The sequence below is a fragment of the Cheilinus undulatus genome, linkage group 14, assembly GCF_018320785.1.
Source record: "Cheilinus undulatus linkage group 14, ASM1832078v1, whole genome shotgun sequence".
Lineage (NCBI taxonomy): Eukaryota > Metazoa > Chordata > Actinopteri > Labriformes > Labridae > Cheilinus > Cheilinus undulatus.
In genome coordinates this window covers 21,664,725-21,682,036 of record NC_054878.1, presented here as the reverse complement: position 1 = coordinate 21,682,036, position 17,312 = coordinate 21,664,725, and the positions used below count along the sequence as shown (strand labels likewise).

Sequence of the window (17,312 nt, the reverse complement as noted above, 5' to 3'; positions counted from 1 at the left end):
TTATCATTATCCTATGTTGCTGCTTTTACTTGTTCAGCTTTTTTATGCCATAAAATTACGATGATAACATATAAACAATGGAAATGGGACAATAATTACATTTAAAATGGATTGACTCAGCTTCTACCTGATACTATGCTTTCTTTTTTTGAAGAGAAGGGAAACTGTGCGCATTGGATTGTGGGTAATTCCTGCAAGCGGAGGATGCATATGTACATCCTTGAAAATTCTCTGTTTGAAGGACTGAGTCCTTTGAAAATTTTTCAGGATCCTTGACATTAAACAGTCCTCTGACAGCAGTTGATGACGAAGTGTCCTGCCTTTCCAGGACGCTTCGTTAGCTTTGAGAAACAGCATGTGTTTCTTTGGCCAGGAGTAAACGCCGCAACAAAGCCTGCATCTACCACGTCTGCCTCCAGTAGTTGACAAAGGTCTCTGACCTGAAGGTTTAAGAGCATCAAAATATGGGCACATGACTGGATCAGATCCTCTTGTGTTGGCTCTTAGCCTTAATACGCTAATGACTTTCAGCAGTGGTGAATTTGTTCTACACTTCTTTTAAAACTCAATCCTAAAGTATTTGGTTAACATTTACTTAACACACTGCTTGTCTATATTATCTTCATTTTGTTGAGGATGAAATTTCACCATCATTCCCAAAATGCTGCTCCCTTATGCTCTTACTGTTGCTTGACATGTTTTCTGTTTCTTTTTCTTCTTTTTGCACTTCTTCCTGCATATCATATTCATGCACAGACTTAATAGAGAAAAGGTACTCAGTTTAATGTATTTTTTTCACTTTGTCTGTTCCTCATACATAATTTATCAAGATTTCAGTATTCTTGGGAAACAGGACCTGCTTTGTTCAGTATATGTTGATGCAGACCCAGTTTAACTCATTTCTATAGTTAAGAATTGGATGTCTCTCCCTCCTGCCCCCCCCCCGATATCTAGAGCCTTACAGTTGGCTGGATGTCTGTTAGTATTGAGTGACTGTGTGTCTGTATGTGCTGCACATGCTGTTACTTTTAGCATGCAGCAGGAGCCTCCTATATATGCTGATCCTTACTTTGAACATGACAAAGCCTGTGGAGGCAGACTGAGTTACTGTATAATATACCGTATTTCCACTGTCTTTCAAATCCCTTACAGTAAAGACTCATAGAAGTGACACACTGGGGTTATAATGTGCACATATGCACATCTCCATGCATGCACACATTCACACGTCTAATTTAGATTAGGTAGGAAAACAGCACTTTGAGTGATAAAAATAGGTTTGTACTAGAAAACGCTGGGAAAATGTTGCTTTAAATGAAAAAGACACCACAGAAGACAGTAACAAATAAAAAAAAGCAAAACTGTATGATTGCCTTTCTCTCCAAGTCTTAATTTTCTCTAACTTTTGGAAAGAAAAAAAAAATGAACAGACTGTTTCAGTCTTTCAAAATAAATGTTTGAAAATGTCAACAACATACAGCAAGAGAAACAAGGTCAGCAAACACAGTGACCTAAATATTTCCTTTTTCCTCCTCTTTTGGCCTGAATATGTCCCTCACAGGATGTCTTAAAATTTGTCCCTGGCATTCAGTTAAAGCATAAAGACAAGTTGTCATGTAGAGGTGTATGTGTTTGTACAGTGTGAGTGTGTTTTTCAGTTTGCCCTGAATGCCTTGACATTTCATTGAAAAGCTGCTAGTTGCCATGACAACGCCGACTAAAACGAACACAATGCACATGTGTTTGTGTGTGCGTGTTTGTATCAATGCCATTGGGGTGTAATTGAGTGAGGCTGAAAGCAGCGGCTTGTTCTGTTCATCCTGCGGCCAAAATAAATGTGTAATTGAATTTGGACAAGAGTCAGAGCAGAACATGATTCCCTGCAGACACAGGTGTATTAATAAACACAGGCATACAAATTATACACCCGTATTAGTGCCTAAGAGGGCATGTTTTATAGGGCACTTTAACTGAAAGGCAGGTCTTAACAAATGGGGGCCTATTTGTGTAGCAGCACCTGGCTCTTTGATAATGTATTATGTCTGCTGCCATCACAGTGGAAGAGAACCTGGATTAAGTGGTTCTAAGTAACGCGTTACTATGAAATAATAATCTCATTACTTGTGTTACTGTAAATTGGTCAACCATGTGTAAAATGGGAGCACAGAGAAAATCAAGCATCCCTTTCAATGCACACTAATGCCACACTGATTCCTTTAACTGACATGATAGCTCGAGTCCGTGGAGGAGGAAGAGGAAAACAGCAGAGCAGTTCAAATATGGGCATCTTATATGCATGGAGACATAAACACTACTTTGGATTTGTTGCACAACAGGACAAGAATGTGACAGTGAAGTGTAAACTGTGTCTAGGCCTGAAACAGCTCCCTAATGAAGGGTACTCTGCCTCAAATCTTTCCAAACATCTGCAAAGGCAGCATACCAACACAAAGCTAGAAGCTAGAGACCCTCAGAGCCCAAGTGAGGCTCAAGATAACTGATGTTGGCACCTACCAGGTAGCAAAAGCTCAATTTTCTACAGCAGCAACAGGTAAAGCTGAGATAAATAGGCTTGTGGTTGCATATATGGTGGACAAATTTGTCTGTGAGGTGTTGTCATCATTTTAGTATTAGACAGCAGAATGATGACTTGTGACTACCTCATCATAATGACTTTTCATTATTTTATATATTTTTAGAAGACAGATTTTACAGTTGTTCAAGTCTTTTATGGTTTTACAAGTCTAAAAAAAAAAACATATAAGCCAAGTTATTTTTTTTACTAAACTTTCATTAAGTACAGATCTTTACTGTACTCTTTTTAAGATTAACATTGACTGAATCCTACCTGCTCACTCTTATGGCTTGCACTTGTTAGTGGTGGCTCTTCCTCTCTCAGCCAGCAGCAAACTGGATGAGGGGCTGCAGCTGCTGCAGAGGTGATGTTTTACTTTTAGTTCTTGTTGTAACATAGTTACTATTAGCAACTTATTGATATTGTAAATTTATATATGTAAGTTGTTACACACAGGCTAAAGACCATGCAATTAATTGATTTGATTCATACACTTGGATGGTGGTTTGCACAATTTATGTTGTGTTATGTGTTACATATCTCGCACTGCTAGCTTAATGTGTTATCTTCAACTGGTGCATTTACATGGCACTGACAGTTTGTCATGAGCAGAGAAAAAGAGATGCAGAAGAGAGACGGGAGTTGTGAGAGTCACTTGAGTCGAACAATGAGTGCTCCTCCTCGTGCCCATCCCTTATATTTGCTGTCTGTATGAACTTTATGAACTGTATGAACTCACCCTTTAAACCAGACTAGAGTAACAGGAATTCTCCTGGTTCTCCAGATGAGCCACTTCGGACCTACTTGTTACCTCTGCCAAGGAGGTTTTGTGATCGGGTAGGTTTCTTCGTTGGTTTGTTTGTTTGTTCGTTTGTTAGCAACATAACTCAAAAAGTTATGGACTGATTTTGATGAAATTTTCAGATAATGTCAGAAATGGCATAAGGAAGAACTGATTAGATTTTGGGAGTGACCCGGATCACCGCCTGGATCCAGGAATTTTTTGAGGATTCTATACTATTGGGAGATAGGGCTAATGGCAGAGGTCTGCGCTTTTACCACTTTACACCAGGAGATGGCGGACATAAGTAACTTCAATCCCAGCAGCATTTTTTGGAGCAGCAGTTTTTGGGTGTGTTTATATTCAAAGTTTTGGAGTTTATAGAGTTTGAAAGATGCATGCCTGTTCAAGTAGACAAGTCGGAGTGTAACAGAGAGAAAGACAGCGAATTGTAGCAAGAATACTCATAATGCTGGGAGGAATAGAGGAATATTCACCCTCTGCCATGACTTCCAGTCGTCCGATGAGACCATAGGTGCATATGTTGGCACCCGTAGCGAAGCCAATGCTTTGCCTCACCTTGTTTCCACTCCACCGGGGAGGGAGTAATCAGTGAATGCTGTGGTGGGGGGCACATGGGGACGGATCCAGGATTTTTTGAAGGGTTCTTCACTACTGGGAGATAGGGTTAATGGCGGAGGTCTGCGCTCTCCGAGTGCTTTTCTGGTATTATAAATTAAATTCTGCCTTATCAAGAGGACATTTAGGGATTTCTTATATACACAAACTTGGATACCAAGATTTGGAAACACACCACATTCTATATGACATCATACTGGGAATGACAGGAAATAGAGAGCATTTTTTAATATAATGCCTATAAAATGTATTCACCCCCTACAATTTTGATTTTATGAATCAATCATGGTTGATATAAGTTGCCTTTTTGTCAACAAAAAAATCTTTTAAATGTCAAAGTGAAACAGATTTCTACAAAATAATGTCAATTTAACAAAAAAATATGTTATGTAAAATAAGTTACTGCAAAAATACTCACCTCTTTCATGTTAGTATTTAGGCTGCAATCACAGCACTGAGTCCGTGAGGATAGGTCTCAATCAGGCTTGCACATATGGACGCTGCAATTTTACTCCATTCTAATTTTCAAAACTGCTCAAGCTCTGTCAGGTTGCACAGGGATCAGGAGTTAAAAGCCCTTTTCCAGCACAGCCACAAATTCTCTATTGGATTGAGGTCTGGTTCTCCAGGACTTTACTATATTTTGCCACATTCATTTTACCCTCTACCTTTGCAAGCCTTCCAGGTCCGGCTGCCGGAAAGCATCCCCACAGCATGATGCTGCCATCACTGAGCTCCACAGTGGGGATGGTGTGTTTGTGGTGATGTGGAGTGTTTGGTGTCTTGTCTGATGGCCAAAAAGCTGCTGAAGCTTGTAACTTATGACTTCAGAGTAGTCGTAGGTGTCTTGGTTATCTTTCTCACTTGTCTCTGTCTTGCATGGTCACTCAGTTTGTGAGAATGGTGTGATCTGGGCACATTTTCACATGCAGCATAGTCCTTCCATTTCTTGATGATGGATTTGACTGAGTTGCAGACATTATATTAACCTTCTTCAGTCTGGGCAAGAATAAGAAAAATTTTTCTAATATCAAACTAGAAAAGTTATCGCTGACAGTAGTAGAGAGATGTACAGTAAATCTGGTCTTTGGGGTCAAAGTAAAACAGACTCTGAGGTTCACTTTGACATCTTGTGCATGCATTTTCTTTTCTTTTACACCAATCTCTTAAAGCCGGAGCCAGTGCTAAGTATGTTAACTTTACAAGGGGAAACAGATAGTCTTTCTTGAAGTTGAAAAATGTCCCTCAAAGCACCTCCATACACCGAAGCATTTGCTTTATTTTGTTCATTAATCTGCACACAAACAGAAATGTATGAAAAAACTAATTGTGACTGAAAAAAGTGTCCAGAAATTTTAAAATTACATCAAAATTTTTCCATAGTAAGCCTCAAGTGCGAGTAAATATCGCGTTGTTTTTCTCCAAAGACAGTATATCTAGAGTCCTGGTACTGAACCCAGAGCTCTACTGAGAGTTGGTGGATGTAATCTGACAAGCTCCCTCTCCGGGGTCCACTTCACATTAATCCTGCTTGACGTTTTGTCGCCAGAACCTTAGATTGTCTCCACAAACTAATGAAGATGGAGTATAAATCTATTAGTGAGTCTCACTGAAGCTGTTAGTGAGTATAAACACTGCAAGAGCTGTCAGCTGGTAAATAATTAGGTTATATGTGAAAATATATCTCACTACTCTAGCTGTGTTACAATCTTTGCCATAAGAGGATTGGAAAGTGAGAGGCTGTGACAGTGAGAGTTAAAGTGAATATATGATTAAGGCCTCAGTGTGGGTGCGTGGGCGGCAGCTGTCACGTGAAGCTCGTGTGTGAAAAGGTATACGGCGCTGAGGTATGAGGCACGTGTGCGCAGTACTGGAGACACAGGATCAGTTTCATTTTGACATCTTGCCTCTGGATGTTTGTGGGGTGGATGCTTCAGGGACTTTTGCTTGGGCTGACTGAAAAGATTCAACTTTGCAAATGGGGTTTACCTGAAGCTGAAATCTCTATTCGCTTTCTGACTTCACTCTTCATCCATTGCACATATTATGCCTGGCTGTTAAAGGCTTATTAAGACCCCTGCCCTGCAATAACATGGCCATATTGCTGATTTAATCGTTGCTGCTTATGGGATGTGTTACAAAAACAAGCATCATATACATATATTCATGCTTTAAAGGTTTAATGTCTCCAGTGGCCTGTTCTATAACATTTCCATCTGTCTCAGTGTTTTTCTGACTCTGAAAATGAGATTTTAATCAACACAACAAGCTGTGTTTTCAAACTGAGCTTATCTCAGATGAATTGTATCCTAGTCTCTTGATATCAGTGAGCTTGAGAACGAATGGTGTGATACTGATATTTGGCATGCTTGAACATTTATGCACTGTATATTATCGGGTTATGACTGGCAGGTTTACAAAAACTAAAAAATTAAATAAATACAGGAGCTGAACAGCTGATTTAATGTTGCTCAATCTCAGCTGAAACATGAAGCCTGGCTGTGTAGCACATTCAGTGTTTTCTTTATCCGTCGCTGTCCAAGATTAGAGAGGATCTCTTCTCTGAGTCCTGATGACATTTGTTATACCTGACAGGTTCAAGTCAGAGATTTAAGGCCTTTGTCAGTCCTCTTCCATACAGCTAAAGCTGGATTATTGTGTTTGTCCAACTAAAGCTAGACTTTAAAAATGCGTGACTTACTGAAATTTCTCGACTAAGACACCTATATAATGCAGTTGGAGATTGATTTTCTCTTGCATGTGCACCTTAATCAAACCAAAATTGAACTAAGATATCTGTGAAATCCATATTTTATTGGATTTTTTTTCTGCCAACTTGACATTTGTAGCTATGAGAATGTTATGTCAACTAAGAGACAACATTAATAGTAAGTAGGGCGCCTCAAATTAAAAAAAAAAAAAAAACAGGAAACTTGTTACTTTTTTTTTTACAAACATGATTTTTTTTTTATTGTATCACTATAATAAGCAATAGGCAGGCTCCCCCACAGAAATGACTGGGCCCCTGAAAATCTCAGTGTATGTGACCTCCCCAAATGTGATTTATAGTCTTCTGGCTAATGCTTTCCTTCTTTTCTAGCTGCAAACTACAGGCTAAGTTATTAAGTTATTGCTTGGTTCAAATAAAAACGTATTTTTTCCTTGGTAAGATTATTGTGTAGGCTAAAAATGAAGTAGGGGTGGGTGTTGTGTGGATTTTTTCCAGTTGTGGTGCTTAATCAATACTTATTTAACACTGGGGCCTTTGAGATGATACCTTTGAGTGAAAAAAAAGCATGTTGACTGTCAGTGGTAGAAGTTAAGTTGTTTTGATACTGTACTTTAAAACACTAGTATAAGATTTAATAAATAAAGAAAACAGCTGTAATTTCTTTTTGTAGTTAGAGGCTCAAGCAAAATGTGCATACAGGCATTGCGTCAGAGACAGTGTGACTATGTTACATGCCAGCAGGGCAAAATGATTAAAAGACATTCATGCTCTGCTGAAATAAAGTGTGTGCACATAAATCATATAAATTCCATAATGTATTTATTGCCTTTTATTTGGAGTGATAAGGGGTTGCACTGGGGTGGTGGGGTATCAAAATGAAGCATTGATGTCTGTCTTGTCTCAGGCTGGTAGTTTAACTTTATAAACAGTGTTTTTGCTGGCCTCCAAAGGCCGAATATGTGGCTGGACTCCTGAAAGCTCTTTCTTTCCCCCCCCTTATGACCAGAGGCATGACACTCATCTCCTTAGGACCAAAAGTAAAGCACATTGTGCGTACAAAATGTGCATAGCTGTGAAATTCTACTATATTTCCAGAACTTGATATAAACCCCTCTAGCTGTTTGATAGCATTGTTGACAGGAAGTGTGGAGCAAATGTTAATTATGTAGCAGCTCATGTGATAATGCTTCTGGTGCCTGTATGTCTGTTTCTGAACACTGGAGAGAAATTAATGAGAGCTCATTTAGCACAGAGGGCAGAGAAGGTTTAGCTTTGACAGTCAGAGAGTGCTAACAGGAAGTGGAAGCGGACTCTAACTGTTAAATAGGTACCATAACTTTGACAAGTTAGCTTGGCCTAGGTGCAATGCAAGACCAAGAATCACCAGCTAATGTTTTCAGCACTGCAGAAGAGGAGCAGTTCATTGATGTCACCTCTGATTCAACAATGTTATTGCAGTCAAGTCCAACACATATCTGCATTTGGGATTGGAGTATGAAGGAGTTCCTTCTGATAGGCAGGAGAACCCCGGCCACACTCTTCCTTTCTGTAACATCCTTACTATGTGAGAAGGGTTTTCTGGCGTTGCCTCAGTCAAGACAAAAAAAGCTAAATTTGGACCTTGAAAATTATCTGATAGAGACAGTTTTACAGCTACACCCAAGACTGGAAAAGATCTACAGCACCAAATAAGCCCACAATAGTCAATGAAATTGTTGCAGGACTGGGAGTATAATTCTTAAAGATGTTCATTAAAGTTTTATTTTCAGGGAATGACCCTTGATTCATCAGCTTCGTCAGATTTTTAAAAACTTTTTAGGCAACAGTTGTTATTCTACAAATTTCTTAGGTCTTATTTTGTAAATTCCAAAAAACATAGAAAGGAATTTCTTCACAAAAATCATGACTAACAGTGTGTTTGTTGTACGTTTACCTTTTTTTACATGTTGTTTTGTACAGCGAGGGGTGGGGGGGCCTAAAAATATTTATAATTTGCCGAAGGGGGGCCTGATGGAAAAAGTTTGGGAGCCACTGTTGTGTGGAAATGAGCACATTTTCTTGCAATCAAATCTGTCATATTTTCCCTGTAACTTTGAACACTTCCTCACTCTAAATTTGACTCACTTCAACTTTTCACTGTCTTTCTTCCTTTCTCTGTTCTCTCACTTCATGTCTCTTTCTTTGTTTCTTTCTGTCTTTCACACTCTTAAGTCCGTCATTAACCTCCTACACGAACAGTGGGTGCTTTGTGGAGTTCTGTGTAATTATAGTCATTAGTCTGGGTAATATCCAGGCACAAACGCATGCGCACACACAATATTTCCCACATGCGATATACAGGAGATCCAAGAGCTTTTCACACATGGAGGATTGTTAGAGAAGATTCCTGGAACAGAGAAGATTAAAGATTAATTAAACCTTTTTTTAATTCCAACAGAGGGCTGTTCAGCTCACATATTGGTTTCATTTATTATCCAGCTGAACACATTCATACGCCATGTGCTATTCCCTTGATGGGTTGCTTTGTTCAGATCAATCCTGAGCAGCTTGACAGGCTATGAAAGAGGTCAGCAGGTACAAAGCTTTGAACTGTGAGAGAATAATTTTTTTCCTGCTTTGAAAGGCTCATGTCTGGGATAGATGATGAATCTCATAACAGTGGGAAATTAACTTCAAATCATTTTGATATTCTACAGTGTCCAAATGCTGGTGTGCTTGAGGTCATACATGTTTTTAGTTCTATTAACTTGAACTTTATAACCTTACAGAGACATAAGGAACTTCTGTGGTCTTTCAGCTTCTTCTGGAAGTTAACAAGCTGCACCAATCAATATGTTCATACTGGAAATGTCCCAGATGTCTACAGCAATATCAAAGGAGTCACCAGGAGTGATGAACCCACAAAGATGTGGCTCCTTGATTCTGAAAAGCACTCTTGAGAGATCCGCAGTCAGCCCAGACATACTTTCTCTCACCACTCTTATCAATGGTTTAATCAAAAACAGGCAGCTATTTTTTAGCCATTTTAAAAACATTTGCAGCTTTTTATTGTGGGTAGAAGAGGAAGTCATGCTGAGCCATGCCAGCAGTGTTCAGTTTGCACATGGCACTCTTTTTACACTTAAAGACACAGAAAGTGAATATTATCCTTCAAGATGTTAGGTTGTGCTGCTGACTAAACGGCAAGAGCCAAGTACTGCTGAGGGTGAGCAGAGGAATAGGGCTATTGCTATTGTGAGTTGTACTTGTGCAAATTTTGGAGGTCTGTAGATAGCCTCTGTGTGCCCCTTCCAAGTAAACTTGAGGTGTTAGCAGTGTACTAGCTGCATGGGAGGAGTAGAAAAACATGCTACATTGCAGGTGTTTCCCTGCTGTGACCTTTAGATATGCAGAATTATGTGGCTGTCAAGGTAACCAGCAACTTTGCTGTGGAAATACTGGTATCAACTATGGCTGGCCAATTATCAAAGTTTTGATTTAATCACAATAAGGCCAAATTCAATATTCATATTGCAGATCTTGAACTATTTCTTTGGCTCGTTTTGCAGCAGATGTAATGCTCTTTACATCATGCAAACATACAAGTTTCATTTTTTTTAGAATAGTTTAGAAAAACCCGCTTTCTTTTGTTTATGTTTTTCTTATTAAAAACTAGAATGACATAAAAATTAAAATCCTCTCCAATACAACAATTTATATTGAATTTGCAAAATGAGACAAAAGAATCCCTATTAGATATTTTTTCAAAATGTATCATATGTATATATGTATAAAATGTATATATAAATATATAATATATAACAGAATGAGCAGCAGTTCTATGGGTGAAAATGCTTTGTTGATGACAGAGGTCAAGGGAGAATGTCCACACTGGTTCAAGCTGACAGGAAGACAACAATAAATAACCACTAGTTACGGCCAAGGTATACAAAAGGGGATCATTGAATGTTGAACCTTTGAAGAAGATAGACTGGGAGCAGAAAAAGGCAACACAAGATGCCTCTCCTATCAGTAAAGAACAGGAAACTAAGACTGCAATTCATATGGGCTCACCAAAATTGGACAATGGAAAATTGGTTTGATGAGTCTGGATTTCCACAACAACATTTAAGAGGTAGGGACAGATTTAGTCATAAACATGAAAGTCTGAACAACCATGGCACATTCAGGTCACTAAAATCACATTTCCACTTGGTTCTGATGCTTGGTTTGAACTTCAGTGTATTGTCCTGACCATGTTGACTTAATGCACTGGCTGCTGCCATGTGATTGGCTGATTATTTGCATTATTATGCAGCTGAACAGGTACATCTCATAAAGTGGCCAGAGATTTTATTTTCATATTTGCTGACACATTACTGTATTGTAGGCAGTGAGCTGTTGTTTCCCTCATTTCCTGGCATTTTTCCTTGATCAACCGCTCTGTCTGAGCCTCACTTAGACACTTTCTGCTGCAGTTTAAGCAAAAACGAAACATTTCCTATGCTTTTTTTGCCAACTGATTTCAAACAGGCTTTCTTTAGGCAGTACTAGTTTGGACTCCAAATGACAAATTGATGAATCATTAATTCAAATAAATAGTCAGTTGCAGCCTAAATGATTATTCATTCCAGTTATAATGAAATCCTAACTAAGCTAATGCACCAGTACGTTTGGTTTCTGTTTAAACTGAAGCCTGACTGTATGAATCCTGCTCTGAACGCAAGGATGCGAGGTTTAACCATTCATCCACCAGCTTGCTGTCAATCATGGTCTCATGTGTGGAGGTGGGCAGCTCCACCAGCAGCCAGAGCATCTGCTGGTGGGCGTGGCCTCTGCGACCTGAACATTTCTCTGTCTGATCAGACCATATCGGCTCTGATGGTTGGAGTCTCATTTTTAGCCCACTGTTGCTCTTTCTGCGAGGTGCTTTGAAATGAGCAGTGCCTTAAAGCTCGAAAAGTGAAAAGCAAATATGTGTTTCAAGTGATATCTTCCACATGCAAACACTGCCTTTTTAAACATTTCCAGAGCTGCTTACTATTCTGGGGCTGTGCTCGTACCAGAGTTAGACGTTTTGGAATCCATTCCAGATAAGGCCAGTGCAGGCCATGTGAAAGTAAATATTATTGCCTACATTGAGATTTGTTCAAGATTAGGGGACAGACTGAGTAAATATCTAACATGTCAGCTCCTATAGAACTATTTACTGACAGATTTATGTTTAATTAGATAGAGATTACTCAGAGTAGAGAAATGATTCAGAGAAGACAGAAAACAGACAAAAAGGGGCATAAATGTACTTTTATAGTAGATGACTTTGGCTTTTCAGCCCCAGAGACAAGAAGCTGCAGCTGGCTGCCTGGCAGTTCTTGTCCCTTCTTCCCCCGACCTCCTTGTTTTCCTTTGTTCTTTGAATTCCTCCATTGTGACAAGAAATAAAGCCTTCAGAAAGACAGGGGCCGAGGCCTTGATGAACACAGCCGCAGGCATGTCTCATGTCACACTATTCAGTTCAGTATTTGCAGAAGGACGCAAGAAGCCTGTAAAAGGAAAATGAAAGCATCAGCTTTTTCTTAACAAAATGCATGTTTTTGTGCTAAATGAATACTCTTTAAGCAACTCAACTAAAACCCTCCACTTCAGTCAGTTTTATCCTTAGTGAGTCTTTCTGAATAAATACAGAGGAAACGGGTACATAGAAATGGGCCAGAAGGACAAGGGATGTTCCCAGAAAGTATTTTCCTGTAAAAGGAAATTAAAAGTCAGATCAGATGATTAGTCTAAAGACAAGAAAACAACTAAAAAGCAGGCAAAGCTGAGAAAAACTGTGATTGAGGGGGAGCCTATGCTTTGCAGTTATTGTCATGATAGACTACGTAATGTTCAGAAGAAGTAGGATTACAGCGTTAGAGAGGAAACATGTCGATTCGATTGGCTAAATGTAGTTCATGTATTTTGTGTTTTGTGCTGAAACCCCTCTAAAATGAGATGGTTCATCTCAAAGAGCTTTCTAGAATTAAATTAATGTTGTAGCATATGATGTACTGTATAAATATTGCTCTTATTCTGTTTTAAATCACATTTTTTCAGTTCAATACATCAAGATCAATACATTTTGATAGGGGCAATGCGAATTATATAGCACAACTTTAGCCTGTTACAAACAAGCTAAAAGTAACTGATGTTTCACATATAGAGATTATAGTTTCCATCTCCTTTCCCCATTGCTGTCAGCTTCCCTCTACATGATGTCCTATCCATGCTGGTCTATTTCCAGGCAGTAGAGCAGTTAGAGAAGGCCCATTAGCTCTAGATTACAACCAATCTATTAATTTATTTTATTTATTTATTTGCACACGAGGTATACAACTTTTGAGACATTGATGCGTCTTTCACAAAGAAAGAACAAAGGGAAGAAGGTGCTGATGAGACAGGAAACAAGAGGGGCTTATAATTAAACCTCACCACATTACAATTAGACTTTGTGGCAAAGAATTTAAGAATTTAATCTTTGGCATCGACCCTAGCTAATGGTAGCTGGCAGTGCTACAGTTTGAGAAAAACACTTTTTAATATTCATATTCCTTGTTGCAATAATAACGCTAATATTTTTAATTTCCATCTGCCTTTTATTTAAAAATGGTCATCACTGTGGGTTTATTGTTTTCATCATAACATTAATCCCACTGTGTTAGCGATCTGTTTTATTGGTGTCTTTTCCTCCAAATTAAACTAAACTTTCTCTTCCGCACTGTATTTCTGCCTTAGTGTTATCATCAGTGGCCTTTCTTTTATCAAATCACCTTAAAATAGACATTGTCAATATTTGTTTTCACCCACGATGCGATTTTAAAAACAGCTGATCTGTGCAAGGAAGTTTGATGACGTCAATTAATTCCCACTCAGAATCAGTGGGGGAATTTTACAAAGATCAGAAATCCACTTACTAAACAATGGCAGAAGCTGACGGTTGTCAAGAGAGGATGCAGAAAAGCTGGTGAAATTACAGGACAGATGCATGGGAGTTTTTTTGCAGCAAGTATGAGTGAGGAGGAGAGAGAGAGAGAGGCAGAGCGAGTGCACTTAATTGATCACAGATGGCACTGATCTCTACAAATAGGGTCAATTCACTAATGAGTGAGGCCCAGGTAAAGTTGAGGTTTGGTCAACATTGTATATACATACGTAACCTTGATCATATTTATCATACAAATACCAGCCTGATGAGCTGAGAGAGAAGGGGAAAGAAACCTCCAAAGTGAGACCCCCCAGGATGATGAGGCCCTAAGCGCTATGTGTGGCCTGTGTATATGTGTGGCACGCAACTACTTTCCAACATGTCATTAGGTAAAAGTGAAATACAAACCGAGCAGATGCTCTGGTTTTTTTCTTTGTGTCTGTGAAGTCTGTTCAGTTCTACTGTATATTGTCACACTTTAGTGCATCCAGTAGAAAGAAAATTCATCAACCAGCATTTGTCAATAGTCAGCCAATGTTGTGTTGGTCACATGTTCAGTGGAGTCGAATTCCATCTTCTCCATTCCCAAACTCTGGAGGTAGTCTCCGATAAACCCCACTCTGCCTCTCAGACTGTGGAGATATGGGATTACCACTGGTTGCAGATTCTTATCTTAATATCTCTGCACTGAGATGGCCTCCAATGATGGCAAGCCTTGTTTTGTGAAGGAGATGTCACCCCACACTGTCACACTGCCACCAACAAAAGATGTTACTCTATTGGTGCAGCAATCAGCATAGCTTTCTCCACATTTTGACTCTACAATCCAACTGCAATAGGCAGAATTTTGAATTGTCGCTAAAAATAATGTTCCTCCACTTTGACTGCAAATCTGTAGAAGACAGCCTACAGTTCTTTTGTGCTGACAGGGTGAGGACACTGTCTTCCTGGGGTGTTTTCTTGGGATTCTGACTTTGCGGCCTCTCTTTGACATCTCCTGTTACATGGAACTTGGCCTTAAGTTTGGAGAAGGTACTAGGGCTCACTCCAAATAATGTCGTAGCTTGGTTTTGTGGAACACCAGCTTGAAGTTACCCTATCACATGGACCTTATCCAGATCAGCCCAACGTGGCATGCCTATTCTTGGAGCAGACACCTATTGACCGCTGTAGCAGGGTCCAGGGGGGTACCAGAAGATCAAAACAAAGAGTCAGTAGAAACAGCAGAATAAACTATTTGGCATTGGCAGAGAAGATTTGGCAAATACTTCATGGGTGCAACACATACTCAGCTCTGCTGCTCATCCCACGTATGCATGTTCCTTAGAAATGTGATACCCATCTTCTCCCACAAACATGTATTACAACATTATGTTTAATTTTTTTGTTAACAGGATGTCATGCTTCTCTCTGTCCCTCAGGTACGTTCATCTCAGCATTCACAGTGCTGTGTGGAGCTCGCAGTGAGCTGATCTCAGAGCGAGGGGTGTGCTGTGTGTTCTGGCTCAATGTGGCTGCGGCTCTCATCCAGATACTGACGGCTGTCATCATGGTGGGATGGATCATGAGCATCTTCTGGGGAATGGACATGGTCATCCTGGCAAGTCAGTCACACTGAGTTTTAATCTTTCTGACAGTCTGATATTCTGCTCTCTTCACCTCTCAGTTTCATAGGCGTCTCGTCTACTTTTCTTTAGTTTTTCAGTCGTAAAAGACAGATGGTGACTGATCTACGCTCACACCAGACAGCTTTAAAAATGTCACAACAAAAAAAGTACCCACTCATTTATGGAAAGACTCAGTCTGTAGCTTTGCATCAGTAAAATGGTTTTAAATAAAGGTCGTGGTTTGAGTCACCACAGCCTGAACAAAATGGGAGAAATAAATAGGTCAGTGAAACTGCTGTGACTATGACCTAGTTTTGCTTTTTCTCACATGATATTTTGATAAATAAAGTTCAGTTTTCAACTAACTTTTTTAAAAGTCACAATCACAGAGAAAGCATGGAAAACTGGAGGTACCGCCAGAGGGAGTAACACATAGAAAGTGCCAGAAATATATTTTTTTTTCTCCAATGATGAATAACAGTGAGAGCTCAGATAGTTTAAACCAACACAGGTAGCAAATTAAAGGGTGAAGAGGGTGCAATTCTTCGACTTTATTAAAATGGACAAGACTCCAGCTGCCCATCAATGAAGCTGAAAGATATAAAGTTCCCCCTGCAGAATGGCTTCAGTTTAGGTCATAAACCCTGCCTCCTCCATGTTTACAGATGGGACACAGGGAAAACTTCAAGAGTCAAATACACATCAACTAGGTTTTTCTGTAAATCCAGGTTTTGTTGTGATAGTTTGTTCTTTACATGCTGAATTATGTTGGAAAAATTCATTTTTCTGAGTGATTTTTTTCTCATTTGTTATATAAGACTACAAAGAACAGCTGTGGTTTGCTGACAGCCTAGTAACTAGGTCATGCCCATGTGCCTTGGCTATAGTCCTCCATGCAAGCGTCCCGGGTTCAAATCTGACTTTGGATCAGATTTCCATTTCCTGTTTTATCCACTGTCCTACCCAAAAAAGGGCAAAGAGGCCAACAAAAACAAAACAAACTACTGATGATATGGCCAACAGCACTCTGCCCTGACAATCTGGGACAGACTGCGCACAACAAACCTCTGGTCTCTTAGAGACAGGAGGCCTGCCATGACGGCCCTTCACAGTCTGGCCCATTTGTGCTGGTGTCAGCAATACGTGCACTGGAACCTGAACATGTGGAGGAACGTTATGTTCAGCGAGGAGTCCAGATTCTGCCTACAGCAGATGGAAAGTAGGGTCAACCAGTGGAGGAGTCATGGAGAATGCTATTCTGACTGCTGCACCGATAGAGTAACATCAGAGGAGGCAGTGTGATGGTGTTGGGCAGCATCTCCATCACAGAACAAGTCTTGTCATCATTGGAGGCAATCTTAATGCAGAGAGATATCGAGATGAGATTCTGCAACCAGTGGCAATCCCATATCTCCACAGTCTTGGACTGAACTATATCCTCCAGGATGACAATGCTCGCCCCCACAGAGTGGACTTTATCAGAGACTACCTCCAGAGTTTGGGAGCCTCAACCCTATTGAACATGTGGGATCAACTTGGGTGTGCTGTTGGTGCCAGAGTGACCAACACAACCATGTTGGCTGACTTGCGACAAATACTGGTTGAAGAATGGGATGCCATCTTGCAGCAGTGTGTGACCAGGCTGGTGACCAGCATGAGAAGGAGGTGCCAGACTGTTGTGGCTGTGTGGTTCTTCCACTGAGGCTCCTATTTGTTAAATGAATGAATTGTTACATTTCCAATATGTCCTGTTTCTTCAGACTTCAATCATCCAATCCACCAAAGACCAAACAAGAGTCAATGGCAGAATAAGCTGTTTGGCATTGGAAGAGAAGAAGAGAAATTAATTTATTTGACTCTAAACTAGTTGGCTAATCTGAATAATATTTTCTGTTAAATCAAATGGGAATTTGTAAGCCTTGGAACAACACTGATTATCATTATTGGGGACACATAATAGAAAATGTATTCATTGCCATGGGATTCCCATCTCTTCTAAAGCAGAGAAAAGCATCTTTATGAGCAGCTCTGCACAACTC

General features: G+C 39.8%; 2 protein-coding genes across 2 annotated transcripts in view; one reads left to right on the top strand and one right to left on the bottom strand.

Moving 5' to 3' along the window:
- stum (stum, mechanosensory transduction mediator homolog) overlaps positions 1 to 17,312 on the top strand; it is a 31,110-nt gene that overhangs the window by 4,045 nt on the left and 9,753 nt on the right. Inside the window, exon 2 of the mRNA XM_041805029.1 lies at positions 15,088 to 15,270. Within this exon, the coding sequence (XP_041660963.1) occupies positions 15,088 to 15,270 (183 nt within the window). The remainder of the gene's footprint in view (positions 1 to 15,087; positions 15,271 to 17,312) is intronic.
- The window catches only part of coq8aa (coenzyme Q8A, genome duplicate a), a 50,554-nt gene continuing 45,217 nt past the window's right edge, over positions 11,976 to 17,312 (bottom strand). Inside the window, exon 18 of the mRNA XM_041805026.1 lies at positions 11,976 to 12,248. The gene's annotated coding sequence lies outside the window, so the exon portion shown is untranslated. The remainder of the gene's footprint in view (positions 12,249 to 17,312) is intronic.